General features: G+C 45.1%; 1 protein-coding gene across 2 annotated transcripts in view; it reads left to right on the forward strand.

Moving 5' to 3' along the window:
* Positions 1-7,820: 7,820 nt before the first annotated feature.
* UBE2F (ubiquitin conjugating enzyme E2 F (putative)) overlaps positions 7,821-16,525 on the forward strand; it is a 131,111-nt gene continuing 122,406 nt past the window's right edge. For both annotated transcript variants that reach the window (XM_054044032.1, XM_054044033.1), the window contains exons 1-2: positions 7,821-7,928; positions 13,103-13,236. In XM_054044032.1, the coding sequence (XP_053900007.1) occupies positions 13,119-13,236 (118 nt within the window). In that variant the 5' untranslated portion in view covers positions 7,821-7,928; positions 13,103-13,118. The remainder of the gene's footprint in view (positions 7,929-13,102; positions 13,237-16,525) is intronic.

Consider the following 16,525-nt stretch of genomic DNA (forward strand, 5'->3'; position numbering starts at 1 on the left):
GTCAGGGGTATATAGTACAAGTCATGGACAGCTCATGGGCCATGAATTTTTGTTTACTGCCTGTGACCTGTCCATGACTTTTACTAAAAATACCTGTGATTAAAACGTAGCTTTAAACATAACTAATAACTATCAGATATGACTGCTGGTTGTCACCATACAAATACAGTGGTAGAAATAGGAAGAGAAGTTCATTATAAGCTCACGTTAAAAAAAAAAAAAAGTATCTGTGATCTCATTTGAATGAATGTTCAGTAGAGAACTACTTCTGGGAGGCATGCACTCTCTTGGCAGCAGCATGTGGGGTACGTGTAGCTACGAGTCCCAGTGAAAAGCAGGCTGTCTCCACATAAGGTTTTGGTGTGTCTCTATTTATATAAGTCGTCTCACTGTCTATGCTGCTATTTATACCCATGCTGGAGGGTGTGTGTGTGTTTGTGCGCGCAGTGTATGTACTCTACATTCTGCTGTAAGAAGTGTGCAGTGTAGACATACGCTCAGGCTAGACTATGCTGGGTTGGTTGCATGAGCATTTACAAAACTGCCATGCTAGTACAGGTGTGTTTCGGAACTTTGTTTACGTGGCTTTGTATTCCTTTGAGTTTGGGGTAAAAGCTTTGGGTTCACTTGGCAACAAAGTGAGAGATACTATGGTCTAGTGGATAGGGCATTGGCCTAGATAGCAAAAAAGCCGGGGTTCTATTCCTGGCTCTCCTAGCGTGTGAATTTAGCTATGTCACTTCCCCTTTCTGTGCCCACTTCTGCCCCACCCATTGTCAGTCTTGTCCATTCAGATTATAAGCTTTTTGCGGGCAGTACTAGTGTAAAATAAAGACAAAGAGTTTGTAGCACTTTTTTGGTCCTGCTACTTCCCAAGTGAAATCATAGTGAAACTCGGCCACCATGGCCCAGTGACTCTCAAATTGGGGTTGGGGGAACTCGAGGCACCTTACTTTAACACAAAACACACTTTATTTCTGTTGGTTACAAATCCTTACAGATATAGTAGACCACTACAAACCAGCAAACACATTTATAATGGTGAGAACTGACTGCAAATGCAGGGGCTAGGGCACTGATTTGGGGGTGGCCTTGGGAGGAAGCTGAGAGAAAGCACGCTTCTTTGGGGCAGAACACTAAGTGGAAAGTCAGGCTTGGAAAGTCTGAGCAAGGAAACAGTCTCCTGTTGCTTGTTCCTACTGTGTTCAGGCAAACAGGACTTTGTGTCCGTTCTTTGTAAATAAACAGGACTGCACCAAAGAAATGCCTGATTTGTATCACCAATTTCTCCTCCCACCAAAAACAACCCTGAACATTTGCTAATTGCTTGGGATGAGGGACAACAATGTATACCAGGGGTCTCAAACATGCGGCCTGCAGGGTGATTTTCTGTGGCCCGCAAGCCCCTCGCAGCCCCCCCACCCTCTCCCAGTGTTTACCAGAGCGGACGAGGGCCGGGGGCAGGGTATGCTCCCTGCCTGTCTGCCCTGCCCTGCGCAGCTCCGGGAAGAGGCTGGAACAGTGGGGAAGGGGGGGTGGAGGGGCTGTGTGTGGCTGTTACTTTAGGCAGCGCCCCCAGCAGCTCCAATTGGCCGGGAATGGGGAACTGCGGCCAATGGGAGCTGCTGGAGGCGGTGCCTCAAGCAACAGAAACGCACAGCCCCTCCGCCCCCCCCTTCCCCATGTTCCAGCCTCTTGCAGGGGCAGGGCAGGCAGGCAGGCAGGCAGGGAGCCTGCCCTGCCCCCAGTACGCGCCGGGCCAAATCCTGCCCCCTGAACCCCTCCTGCAGCCGAACCCCCTGCCCTGAGCCCCCACCACACCCCTGGGGGCAGGGAGGGGGCAGAGTTGGGGTGGGGATTTCAGGGAAGGGGTTGGAATGGGGGCAGGGAAGGGGTGGGAAGAGGCGGGGCAGGGGCGGGGCCTCATGGAAGGGGTGGAGTGGGGGCGGGGCCGAGGGCAGCGGGGAGGTGTCAGTAATGCAGCCCTCAGGCCAATATACTAGTCCTCATGGTCATTTGAGTTTGAGACCCCTCATGTATACAATCAAATGGGTTAGTAGAAAAGGCAGTACAAATAAGAACACATGATTTAACAGTGTCCTGGCAGATTCAAGAGATCCACACTTAGCATTGTTAGACAGCCACAGCATACCTTACAGAGCTTTGTTAGCATCCCCAGTGTAAAAACTTGTGCACAAAAGAACAACAAGTTTAGTTCCTACATCTGGCCAAAGAAAAATAACCCTGAATGAGCTACAAAATTTCAGGAGACTAGAAGAGAGAGAATTCTGCCACAAGAATGTCAAACAGGTACTCCTGTGCAAATGTGAGAAGAAATTATACTCCAAACAGAAAATGGCTCCCAATGTAGTAAAGTAACAGCTCTACCATACACACCAAGGTTGTAAGTCATAAACCCCACTCCTGAGGATCAGTCCTATAGGAAGAACAGGAAACATCTATACAAAACCAATGTGGATGCTGGCTGGCTGTTTTTCAAAAACATCTAGAAGCTGCTGACAGGGCTTGTGGGTTGAGAGAAGTAATGCGTGCTCATGCAATCAGTGACAAGGAAAAACAGCAAGAATGGCAAACACAGGTTAGGTTATGGATCCACCTCAGGGGCTAAAGTAACTGTTTTGCACAACAAAGCCACTGCAGAAAGCAGCTTTTTGATAATGTGTTCACAAAGCCCATGGTTATTGAAACATGTCCAGTAAGGCAGAATTATGCTCTCTGTCCTGACCTCTAGCCTTGAGGTCTCAATATGTGTAATTTAATTGGCTATATTAGTTTTGTAGGTATTGGTTTCAGCTGACACTGTTTTATTTGCATTTGATTTTCAAAAAGATCCAACCTGGTCTTCTTGAAAATTAAAGAGCAGGTTGGATCTTTTTGTACTGAAAAATAGCTTTATTGAAACTGATTTGTTGTGTGGCAAAAATGTCAGATCAACTCAATGTTCATTTTCCTCTGCTGGAAATATTGCAATGAAAATATCATTTACTTTTCAAAATGTTGGTTTTTAAAAAGTTTCATTTCAAATTGGTTCAAAACTTCCTGAGTGGGGAATTTTTTTTTTTCAACTGAATTTTCCAAATTAGGATATTTTATCTGAAATTTCTCACAGGAAAATTTTGTTTTTTTCCAGGGTGGATTTGATTTAAATCAAATTGATTTAAATCGTGATTTAAATCACTAGTCAGGAAGACTTGATTTAATCATAGAAGGTACCACACTATATATTTTTAAAGTGATTTATTTTGAAAACTTTTTATATTAGTTTTACAGCTATATCAGAAAATGAATGATTGTTTAGTTATTTCATTTACCAAAGGTAATTGAAGCAGATATTTATGAAGTCATTGGGAGGTGAACTATTTCCAATTCAACAGGTTAATCATTAATATTTGGAGGATTTTCTTGCCATGCTGTATTAGGAGGAGAACATCACCAGACAGACATTTAAGTTGTTTTATTTGACTAAAACAACAATGTTATGTATTCTGGATTTTTTCTTCAACAGCAAACATATGATACCGGCATTTTAACAAAACAAGCATATGACTTTTTGAATTTAGTTAAACATTCAAGTTTTTTAAAATTAGGTTTGTTTTTGTTAAAATAGTTTAACTAAAATAGTTAAATGAAATATTAAAAAAAATTAAATAGTTTGCCAGCCAGGTCAACTTAAAATATTGGCTTCAGCTAACTCAGTCATCTTCACCTTCATTTCCCTGTTTGTTCATAATCTGGAAAAGAAATACATGCTTTCCTGCTTTTTCAGGTCCCAAACGATTTCTAAATTTGGAATTAATTAGTCCAAAGGAAGAAAATAGTCTTTCTACACCGGCAGAAGAAGCTACTGTTGTTAAAAGTGAGATTATCACTTCAACAGTCTCTGAATCCAAGTGCTTAAGTGACTTCCACCAGTTCACTGGTGTGACTTTCTTTAAAACATGATCAGAAAACATATATTTCTTGAATGATTCTTATTCCCAAACTGGGTCTCTTTTATGGCCTGCTGCCATTATAGATTTTCCCTTCTAGTGAGAGAATGGTAGGTCTCAATTCAATGAAGGTTACACTCAGAAAGACCTCAAGACTTCTGGAATATGCCGCTCAAACAGTTTAACTTTTGTTTCTACTGCCTGTCCCTTCCTTCTCACATTTATCTCCAGATGTCTTCTCCTTGTCCAGATCTATTCCACCCCCAACAATCTTCTATTCATTGAACTTTTTGAAACTTTGCACTTTTAGAGAGAGGTAAGGGATTGACTTTGTGTACACAAATTTGCAGAGGGACAATAGGGTTGAGGTCTCTTATTTCTTACCTCTATATATTATTTATTTAAAAACATTTTTGCTGTTAACAAGACACAAATCCACAGTTTGAGAACTGCAAAACTAAGATGGTATCTTCTAGTCTGAGCACTGAGTCTCATTGGATAGATAGAAAGATTAACCTAAATAATCTAGACAGAAGCCCCTGGAACCCCATAAGATTGGGTCCCTAATCCATGAACTATTGGAACTCATTTACAAAACTTTTCTTAAACATGACATGAATATATTGTCTCATACTATAGAATTAGAATTTATAATCCCTATTCCATGAAGAGAGATCTTTGAGCTATAATGTATCTTAATTAAAACTATCTTCAGATGCTTTTTGAGGGGAAAAAAACTATTTTATCAAAAAAAGTCTGATTTAAATTTAAAAAATCCATTTTTTTTAAATCATTGATTTTTATCCACCCTGCTTTTTCTAACTTGTGCTACAAAACATGGACTTTATATTGTGAGTTGTTTGAAGCAGGGACGGTCTCTTTGTGTGTGTGTGCGCGCGTATGCACGCGTGCAGTGTTTTAGCTATGTCTGTCCCAGCATATTAGAGAGACAAGATGGGTGAGGTAATATTTTTTTATTGGATGAGCTTTCCGATTTCTTCTTCAGGTCTGGGGAACTTACTGAATGTCCCCTTAGGTTATGTCTACACTACCGCGGTAAGTCAACCTACGCTATGCAACTCCAGCTACATGAATAAAACCTAAGGTCGAGTTACCGCGGGGTCTACACTGTGAGGGGTCGACAGGAGAAAATCTCCCATCGACTTACCTTACTCTTCTCGTCGGGGGTAGAGTACAGGGATCAAGTGGAGAGCTATCTGCAGTTGATTTGGCAGGTCTTTACTGGACCCGCTAAATCAACCGCCAGTGGATTGATCTCAGAGTGTCGATCCCTGCCGTAGTGTAGACCTGCCCTTAGTAAGTTTCACAGACCTGAAGAGAGCTTTTTGTAAGCTTGAAAGCTTGTCTCTCACCACCAGAAGTTGGTCCAATTAAAAAAAAAATTACCTCACTCGCTTTGTCTCCCTTTGTGTTTGTATGACACCAAGAACAATTACACCCTGATCAGTTGGAGAATCTAGACACTACTATTAAATAAACGATAGCAGTTATGCTCATCACGTGAGGGAACAAAAACAAAAATGCGCCCAATCAAAACTGACCAAAGCAGCTTGAATTCATAATACTCACAAGCTCATGAGTTGGAGTTAGCCAGAAATAACAAATACCTTTAGCAAAAAATCAGTCTTTGCACAGAGAAGTCATAAAAGTAGATAGATGTGAATTCTGTGTAATGGTTCTGTTCAAATTAGAGTTCATGCTAAGATTGCAGGGCCTATAACCAAGGGGGATATAGTAATATCAGGTACCCCATGAACTCTATGCACAATGGGACCAAATTCAGCTGCAACAATGATAAACTAACCTTACCATGGAACTTCATCTAACACCATAGAATACCCTTCATTTTCATTAGCCCCATCCCCAAACACCTACACAACAGTGGCAGATAGCTGAAAACACTCATTAATGTAAAATTTCAGCAGTTATTTTTGACACTGATGATAATGAAGGCTATATTTGTTATGCTTTTCAGGTGGGCCAGCTCTGCTCCACTCCCTAGGCATAGGTCCTGCAATGCTGCCCAAGTAACCTGGCTGCGAACCTCCAGGGGCATGGGAAGTTTATTATTTATACTGTTGTGGGCTGGGTTAAACCTCTTTGAAACTAGGCAGTGTAACTGCTGCCTCCATTTAAGATGATTGTAAGAAGCCATTAAACTTCTTTATGTAGGCAGGTAACTGAAACAAGAGGCCTCCACCCCAAACACAGGCACTCACTGCCCCAAACTTGCAGGGTACTTGTGGGCAGATGGGTTGCTCTGCCTATTTTTTTGTGAAAGACTGTGGGTCTAAAAGAAAGCAGGGGCAGAAAAACCAAGGGCACACTCAGAACAAGCACTGGGAACCTCGCCCTGAGAAAAGCTAGGGACGGGTCTACACTTAAAACACTGCATTGGTCCAACTGCAGCATTTTAGCAAAGATGCTTCTACACTGCTCCTGTTGGTGTAGTTGTCACCTCCATGAGACACAGTAGCTATGTCGACAGGAGAAACCCTCTGGTTGACAGACTGCTGACTACACCAGAGTTCAGTTGATATAACTGTGTTGCTCAGGGTGAGGATTTTTCAGATTTTTTGTTATACAATGTAAGAGAGCTTTTGCTGACTGGAAATGGGGCTTGGAGCTGTAAGAGAGCAAAGACCCTGTTTCTTGTTTGATTCCTGCTGTGTTCATGGAAACAGGATTTTGTACATTCTGTCAACAAATATGATTACATCAGATACCCTGCTCCATCATCAATTTCTCCTTCTAACTGGAACAACCCCTAGGGCCCTACAATTTTGGCTAGCCGCTTGGGTCAAAAGAGGTAACTATATTAGTCCTAGCTAAGAACTCCAGTTGAGGGTCAGAGTCCCATTTTACAAGGAGTTTATAGGCATATAACGAAAAGGACAATTCCTGCCGCAGAAAGCTCACAATCGCCATGCCAGGATGGTGGAGGTGCGTTGGTAGGATAAGGTAACAATAAATCAAAGAGAGCTTAGTAGAAGAACAGAAATCTCAGGTCATCACTTGTGGAGCCAATGGCTGATGGGTTTGATTTGTTGGCATCACAGCAGAGGTTGGTTTTGAGGAGGGTTTTATGAGAGGATAAAGGGTCAGTTTTACAGATTCTGACAGGGAGTTTTCATCATGCCTCAGAGGCAGCAAGGGAGCAAGCAAGGAGGTACTTGAAGGAGAAGGTGATTGAGGTTGCTGTAATTCAAGGGTTCTCAATTGTTTTCTTCCCGAGGCCCCCAACATGCTCTACAAATTCCTTGGCCCACAACTGTTTTTCTGCATACCCAGTAGCTTAAAAGCCAGGCCCGCGGTGCATTAGGGGTCAGCAAGCAGGGCAACTGCCCGTGGCCCCACGACACTGGGGGCCCCTCAAAGCTTTGTTGCTCAGGCTCTGGGCCCCAGCAAGTCCAGGGCCTGCCCTGATCTCTAGTTTATTCCGGCAGATCCCCTGAAACGTGCTCCCAGACCCGTGGTTGGGAACCAGGCTGTGAGTGACAGTGGAGACAAGGGTCGTGCCCGGACAAGCTAGTGGAGCGGACAGCGGGGGGCGAGCGGGGGATGGGCCCCAGGGTCTCTATTGCCTGCAGTGGAGGGACAGACACAAGGAGGCGATGGAGCAAGGGGCCGAGCCGAGCCTAGGGGAGACGTGACCCCCCCCCCGGGGCGCGCCCCCGCTGCGCTCTGTGACCCCCCCTCCCGGGGCGCGCCCCCGCTGCGCTCTGTGACGCCCCGCGCCTCTCCCAGGCGAGACCCGGCGCCGCGCGGCGGGGGGGGGGGGAGGGGGCGGAGCTAACCGGGGCTGGCGCGCGGCAGCGGCGACGGCTGCTAATAAAGTTGGTGTTGAAAGAGCGGCCCCGCCCCCACTTCCGGGAGCGCCGGGCCGCGGGGCGGGGCCGGGCCGGGCAGGCCGGGATGGGGGGGGACGCTGCAGCCGGGACCTGACTCGGTGCCCAGGTGAGTCCGCCCGGCGCGGCGCCATCCAGCGCCCCTCCCCCCCGATACACCGGCCGGGGGACGCTGCCTCCTCCCCCCTCTCACCCCCCCCGCCAAGGGGGACAGGCCGGGGGACGCTGCCCCCTCCCCCCTCTCACCCCCCCCGCCAAGGGGGACAGGCCGGGGGACGCTGCCCCCTCCCCCCTCTTCCCCCCCCCGCCAAGGGGGACAGGCCGGGGGACGCTGCCCCCTCCCCCCTCTTCCCCCCCCCGCCAAGGGGGACAGGCCGGGGGACGCTGCCCCCTTCCCCCTCTTCCCCCCCCCGCCAAGGGGGACAGGCCGGGGGACGCTGCCCCCTTCCCCCTCTTCCCCCCCCTCGCCAAGGGGGACAGGCCGGGGGACGCTGCCCACTTCCCTCTCCCCCCTCCCAAGGGGGACAGGCCGGGGGACGCTGCCCACTTCCCTCTCCCCCCTCCCAAGGGGGACAGGCCGAGGGACGCTGGCCCCCTTTCTTTCCCTGCCCCCCCCCATTGGGATGGATGGACAGATGCTCGTCCCCCTTCCTGCCCCCACTGGGACATTGGATGTTGCCCCCTCCGCAACCCCCTGCCTCTCTCCTCCCCTCCCCCTGCCCAGGGATGGACTCTGCCTCCCTGTCCTGTCCCTCCCACAGGGACAGACACTGCCCCCTTTTATCTCCCCTGCCCTGGGGACAGACTGACTGACACTGGCATCCCCCAACCTTGGGGACAGACTGACAGAGTTAATTAGAGCAATTCCGTGTAGACAAGCCCTGAATCTGCCAACTCACCAGAGCTCCCAGCTACCACCTGCCCTGTTTAAATTACACATCTCCATACATCAGCTTTTCTCTCCTGCATCAATTGATCCTTTTGGATTCTCCCACATGATCAAATTAACACGTTTTGGGGGCTCTTCTGTCCTCTGTTCCTTCTAAATAAATTCTGGCCTCTCTCCATGCCCTCTTCTCTCCCCTCCTCCCCCTGTTAACAAATTCTGAACACTTCCTGCTCTGCCCCTATTAATGCAGTCTGGGGGACATTAAGGCCCAGTTCCTCAAAGGCATTTAGGAGCCAGCAAGTTAAAGAAGTATGGATTGGATGAATGGACTATAAGGTGGATAGAAAGCTGGCTAGATCGTCTGCCTCAACGGGTAGTGATCAATGGCTCCATGTCTAGTTGGCAGCTGGTATCGAGCGGAGTGCCCAAGGGTTGGTCCTGGGGCTGGTTTTGTTTAATATCTTCATTAATGATCTGGAGGATGGCGTGGATTTCATCCTCAGCAAGTTTGCAGATGACACTAAACTGGGAGGAGTGGTAGATATGCTGGAGGGTAGGGATAGGATACAGAGGGACCTAGACAATTTAGAGGATTGGGCCAAAAGAAATCTGATAAGGTTCAGCAAGGACAAGTGCAGAGTCCTTCACTTAGGACAAAAGTGGCTAGGCAGCAGTTCTGCAGAAAAGGACCTAGGGGTTACAGTGGATGAGAAGCTGGATATGAGTCGACAGTGTGCCCTTGTTGCCAAGAAGGCTAACAGCATTTTGGGCTGTATAAGTAGGAGCATTGCCAGCAGATCGCGGGATGTGATCGTTCCCCTCTATGTGGCATTGGTGAGGCCTCATCTGGAGTACTGTGTCCAGTTTTGGGCCCCACACTAGAAAAAGGATGTGGAAAAACTGGAGAGAATCCAGCGGACGGCAACAAAAATGATTAGGGGGCTGGAGCACATGACTTATGAGGAGAGGCTGAGGAAACTGGGATTGTTTAGTTTACAGAAGAGAAGAATGAGGGGGGATTTGATAGCTGCTTTCAACTACCTGAAGGGGGGTTCCAAGGAGGGTGGATCTAGACTGTTCTCCGTGGAACCAGATGACAGAACAAGGAGTAATGGTCTCAAGTTGCAGTCGGGGAGGTTTAGGTTGGATATTAGGAAGAACTATTTCACTAGGAGGGTGGTGAAGCACTGGAATGGGTTACCTAGGGAGGTGGTGGAATCTCCATCCTTAGAGGTTTTACTCCTTGAAAAAGTAGTAGTGCCCGTACCACTCATTCCTTGTTCTTCCTCTCCTCTTCCCTGGGCTGCTCTCTGGTCCTTTCTCCTCCCTCCAGAGAGGTGAAATTGGTGGTTTCCCGTCCTAGCTTGGCTCACTTTGCCAAGCAAGATTTATATTTCCCCTAGGTAAGTGGATATTTCAGGACCAGATTTAGACACTACTACGTCCAGTGCATTCAAGGTCTTTGCATTTCTTATCAGTATAATATGCCACAAATATGATTTGTGATTTTCTAACTTTATTATTCAATTCTTTGCTATATTTTGTTCTTTTCAACATTTCCATTTTGTTCTTGTTTAATGCCTTCATTTCTCTTTCTGTGGGTCTTCATTACCTAATTAATGCAATGGCGTTTTGAGTTTCTAAAGTTTGGCATATAAATCATAGCCTGGATCCATACTACTTTCTCCCCAGATTTTTGAAAAATAACTGCTTTTACAGGTGTACTATTGCAGGCCTAAAATTTTTCCCTGACTGTCTATTATGTAGTATAAATGCTAAGAAAGTGAAATAGCTGGTGCACGAATGACAAATTTTACTTTACCGCTTGCTCACAAGAATGGAGCATACAGGTACAGAGCTGAAGTCTACACAGCAAAATCTCTCATCAAGTCCCTCATGTTATATTATAATTAATGTTGCCTTAGCGGCCTCCTTGACGCCTACGTTAGCTCTATTTTTGTTCTGACCATATTACCAAGCCTATGAATACTTCAAGTGGCTCGTCCTTCTTCACTATAAGTTCATGTTTCTTAAGAATATCTTTAAGGCCCTACTTAACTGTTCCTCTTCCTATTTTTCCAGTTTTAACTCAATTTGCTAACTTGTATGAAAATGGCAAACTGCTTTGCCTTCTCTAGAATTTTACCTTGCGATAATCTAAGTCAAGTTACTAACGTAGGAACACATCTGTTTTCCTCCAGTGAAGTCAAAGTCTTACAGCGTGTCGTTTCCCCAGGCTTTGGTCCTGGCCCATACCAAAGAGCAAATTTCTCTAGAACTACCATTGGTCTTGCATAAATGTCCTTCTGGCTGTTTAGCATATTGATTAGGTTTTGTGTGTGTAATTTTCAAGCACTGTCCTTTATATGCCTTCATACAATGGAGGTGTCCATAGTGATGTATCACAGAAATCTTCATCAATTCCTCTAAGGGAAGACTGATGTAACAAAATGATCACTTCTTATCTTAGGAGCCGTGGCTGGGCCTCTGTATCTATCCAGATGCTTAAGGTTTGTCTACACTATAAAGATGATGCCAGAAGAGCGGTAGCCATAGCTATACCAGCATAACTCGATAGTATGGATCAGGGGTGGGCAAACTACGTCCGGGGGCTACATTTGGCCCTCAAGCTCCCGCCAGGGAGTGGGGTCCGGGGCTTGCCCCACTTCGCGTGGCTCCCAGAAGCAGCGGCATGTCCCCCCTCCGGCTCCTACCCGTAGGGGCAGCCATGGGGCTCCGCATGCTGCACCGGCCCCAAGCACCACCCCCACAGCTTCAGGGGCGGTGTCTGCAGACAGGGTAGCACGCAGAGCTGCCTGTCTGCGCCTACGCGTAGGAGTCGGACGGGGGACATGCTGCTGCTTCTGGGAGCTGCTTGAGATAAGCGCTGCCTGGAGCCTAACCGCCTGCCCCAGCTCTGATCCCCCTCCTGCATTCTGAACCCCTTGATCCCAGCCTGGAGCACCCCCCTGCAACCTGAACCCCTCATCCACAGCCCCACCCCAGAGCCCGCACCTCCAGCCAGAGCCCTCCCCCCCTTCCGCACCCCAACCCACAATTTCATGAGCATTCATGGCCCGCCATACAGTTTCTATACCCAGATGTGGCCCTTGGGCCAAAAAGTTTGCCCACCCCGGTATAGATACATCCAGCATGACAGATGGGGTTTTCAGTCAATATAGGAACACCACCTCCCTGAGCGATGGTAGCCAGACCAATGGAAGCATTCTTCCATTGTCATAGCTGAATCTATACAGTGGGTGAGGTCAGCATAGCTACATCGTTCACGGGTGTGTTGGTTTTTTTCCCTCCACACCCCTGCCCAGTGTAGCTATGTCAGTCTACCTTCTAAGTGTAGACCAGGCTGTAGGGCTCCACCACCCCACGATGCACTTTCTAAATGGGGGGGTTAGGTCAGTTTAGCTGTCTCGGGGGTGTGGATTTTTCACACCTCGAGCAATGTAGTTATACTGACCTAATTTTCTACTGTCGACCAGGCTTTAGATGGCCCTCATCACCGTGTATCGGAGTGGTGTGTCTCCATCCACTTTAGTTGTTTGGAATGCTGGCAAGTGTGAGGGAGGGCCTGGTGGGAGTGTCTCTTCTTCACGCCCTGCTAAGGGCATTTGCAGCAAAAATGGAGATTTCATATTATCCCTCCCTACAAGGGGATAGTCCCCTCTCCCCTTTCTGCGCGGTCAGAACTGATGAGGATTCTCTTTCAATGCAGTACTTAGCAGCTATAGAATATTAGCTTCCAGGGATATGCAAATACCCTTTAATGCTTGTAATTACTTAAAAAGAGTCTGTGACCACCCCACCCCACCCCACCCCCTCCACGGTCAAGCAGGAAACATATTCTGTGGAGCCAATGACCTCAAGAAGTGGTATATTTTAGCTGATTAGCACAGTGAAACTTCATTGGAATCAGAGTGAAATCTACTGAATGCGTTAAAACTATTTTGAACTATCTCTGTTGTAATCATTTGCACTATAATTTAATGCACTAAAAGTCAACTCCTTAGTATTTGCACCCGAAATTGTCTCAAGTTGTCCTGAGCACCATAGTGAAGCTGACCTAAGTCTCTATGTAGGTCATGCTACCTCAATGGAAGAGTTCTTCTGTCAACCTAGCTACCGCCCCTCAGGGAGGTGGATTAACTACACCGACAGGAGAACCCCTTCTGTCGGTGTAGGTAACATCTACATGGAAGCACAACAACCGTGAAGCTATGCTGCTGTAGCCTTTCAAGTGTAGACAAGCTGTCAGTAGGATACCCTGGATACCACTTGGCTCTACATTTAGTTGTAATTTGAAACTTTTGACTATTTTGTGACTTTATCTGGCACTTTGAACTGTAGTGACTAATCTTATTTTGATGCCTGCGTTCCAGGTTGAAGATAGCAGTAATGCTAACGCTGGCAAGCAAACTGAAGCGGGATGATGGTGTCAAAGGGCCCCGTACATCCAACCCAGCTTCTGATTCTACTCGGAGAGTGTCTATTAGAGATAAATTGCTTGTAAAAGGTATTTGATCCTTATGTTTAAAAGATTTGCTGTCCCATTAAATATAGTTACTTCATCAACTGACAAAACTAAATTCTGTACACAGGAGTTTATATCAATGTTTTTAAAAGGGTTTCCTTATGTCACAAGGGCATTGTGAAGTTAAATGCATTAAAGATTGTGAGAGACAAGATAGGTGAAGTAATATCTTTTATTGGACCAACTTCTGTTGGTGAGAGAGACATGCATACGACAATTACAGATTTTAGGTACTTTGAGATCTACTGATGAAAAGTGCTATGTAAGAGCTAAGTATTAATACTACTATTACTGTTATTTGGACACATATTACTGTGCATTGTATATTATATAAGCAGTAATCTCCAGATCTGAGATTCAACCACTGAAATGTTGAGTTCAAACTTCGTGTTACTAGTAGCCACTGAGGTGCAAGTAATGCCCAAAAAAAAAAAGTTCTGTAAATAGACCATTCTTTTATATTATTTAGTGCTAAAGTCCAGTGTTTGACATCACAGTCATCAAATAATCAATTGTGATTATATGGTGACAACATTAGTATTACTGAATAAACTGGACAAGAAGATTAAGTTGATTTGGAAGGAAAATATCTCTGTTAACAGAAATATAGGTAACTGGCTATGACAGGAAAGCACGTTCTGAAAGTAAGTGATGGATGGAGGTAATTCTCAGTGACTTCTCAACTATGATTAAATGAAATCTTTGAACATTACTATCTTTGAAATGAAAAAGAAATAGCCAATTCAACAGACATTAATGCTACGGCCCATTTTGGGTCAACGGAAAGTTGTGGGTAAGAAATGTGCTGCTGAAAATTAAAAAAAAAAAAAATCGACATCTTATTGATATCTCAGAGGGGCTTTTGTAGACTGCAGCGAGCTGGATATCAGTCTGTGGAAAGATCCCCTAGTTTCTGCAGATTTCTGCTGCAGCAAACTAAAAATTTTGCAGCAATTCTATGTAAATGGGAAAAAAGGCAGTGGCCAGTGAACAAAATATGAAAATGAATAATAAAATCAGTATAGCATTTTTATATTAAAATGGATACAAATTTTCCTGCTGCCAAATCTTATGTGGTACAGGATATTGCATTTAAAATCTCAAAGCACTTGGCATTTTGAGGGTGGGATGTGGCTTAACTCCTCTTTTCCACATCCTTGCAACACTACACAGCTTTTCACTATAATATAATAATGGATAACCTGGTTAGGTTGATGTTCTTGCTAAAAACAATTAGCAGTGAATTTATCAACGTTGACCTGTAAGTTGTCATAGTGAAGTTCCGTGGTCTGTTCAAATGCAACAGTTCATATTTCTCAGTCCCGTTGTTTCAGGATTACTCAAAACTGACCTCAGCACATCAGTTTATATTCATTTTGTGTTAGGCATGTTACTTCCCAACCATGGTGCTAGAAACCTGTCTTTTAAAATGAAAGCTTAGATTCTGTCACATAACAGCACAGCAGGGAATAGATTGGTTGTAAATTTTGCATCCTCCTGTAGTCCACATTCAGATTCTCCTCACGGCCTATCTTCCTTCATTTGTGTAGCCGGGTAGGGGGGAGGTTTCAATTCAGGTTACAGATACTTGTGACCACTGTTCAGGTCTCTCAAAAAGCTTGCCAAGAGCATCTAGCTGAAAGAGTTAAAATGTGGATTTATTATTTGCTTTGCAGTTTAGCATTAAGCGTGGTTCTATGTGCCCTGTGTGTTAAAGGAAAATGGTGATGTAGTATAAAGTACATTCTAATCACTACTTATAATACAAGAGAGTAAAATACTATATTTAAACATTTCATTTTCTGTCAGATGAATTTTCATAGCATGCTTTATAATGGCAACAATGTACTTTAATTACAAAAATGTAGAAATATATATTCATATTCTTCCTCCTGCAGTCAGTGGGAAAGTGATATAAAGATATAGCCGTTGCTGTAACCATCACTAACAAACTTTAGTAAACTAAATGTTAGGCAAGTTACAAATCCCAAACTGACAATTAAAATTAGAACTAAAAGCAACGAGCAGACAAATCTCAACCACAGCAACCAATTATTAAATAAAATGACCAGAGTCACGACCAGAGTTGAACTGGTCCAGAGGGAGAAATTCTGGGGGATGGGTGTGCTGGCCATCAAGGGAACCAACATCAGAACAAACAAGCTGATCTTAACTATTGCTGTGGGTACAGGTGGAGGGGGAGTCTTTCAGGTAATTGGGTCCTGGAAGATTTGAGGCGTAAAAGATAATTCACTAGCACATTCATTGCACAGGTCTTGTCTAAACTAGGTACATTTCTGGAAAGTTTCCCACTGTTAACATTAATTCAGCTGGCCAGGTGTTGTCAGTGTGATGAGCCTTAGTGTAGATGGGGTTTCAGCTGCGGATGTGGTTTTCACACTTTATTATTTAGACCTGCAGGGAGCAAATTTTAATTGACAGGGAACTGATAAACTGTTGGCAGCCAAAAGCCTGTATACTCTAGGGCTTCTAACATTGCAAACAACAGTTCAGCTGAACCAGTCTGAGCAATGGTGAGACATTCTTCAAAACTCTTTCTATTTTAGAGGGGACAATGATGACTCACCCTGTACTCAACTTCAGGCAGCTGCACTATGCTCAAGCCAAAGGTTCTGGGTGAATTTTATGGGGAGCCCTAAGTAGAAACAATTACCTTAATTTATTTAGCCTGGAGGTTTTCCACTTGCACAGTATGTCAGGAACGAGTGATCAGTCTACTGGGAATTGTGTACATTAATGGCAGTGATCCAATTGTTTTTTGCTTCACGTATTGTCTACAGTGCAAGAAATAAATACTCCCTGTTCCCAATGGGTGTCAGCGAGAGATGATGTTGAACCAGTGCTGAAATTCAGGTTACAGATGCTGTGAGTGTAGATAGGCAGGAGCAAGCAATGTTCAGCACCATTTTCCTTGTCTGTACGTGTAGCTGAACCAGTATTAAACACAATTTAACTGTATCTGTTACCTGTTGCTGACGTTTCTTGTCAGTAACATATGTTTTGTAGTGCAGACAAGGCCTCAAAATCCAGGAGTAGTGATGAATCCAACAGGATACCCAGACTGTAAAGTATTTTGGTGATAGGTGGGCATTCCTTTAATTGGTGCAACATCTAGCCCATTCTACTAGATGTTTTACACTTTCAACAAGATATCACTTCAGTCTTGACATGATAATCACAGCCAGTTCATTTTCATGTAGGTGTCTATTTTGGCCAGGCTTTGGGGAAGGAATGAAACAGTAGAATCTGT

Source organism: Malaclemys terrapin, chromosome 11 (genome assembly GCF_027887155.1).
Source record: "Malaclemys terrapin pileata isolate rMalTer1 chromosome 11, rMalTer1.hap1, whole genome shotgun sequence".
NCBI classification, from domain to species: domain Eukaryota; kingdom Metazoa; phylum Chordata; order Testudines; family Emydidae; genus Malaclemys; species Malaclemys terrapin.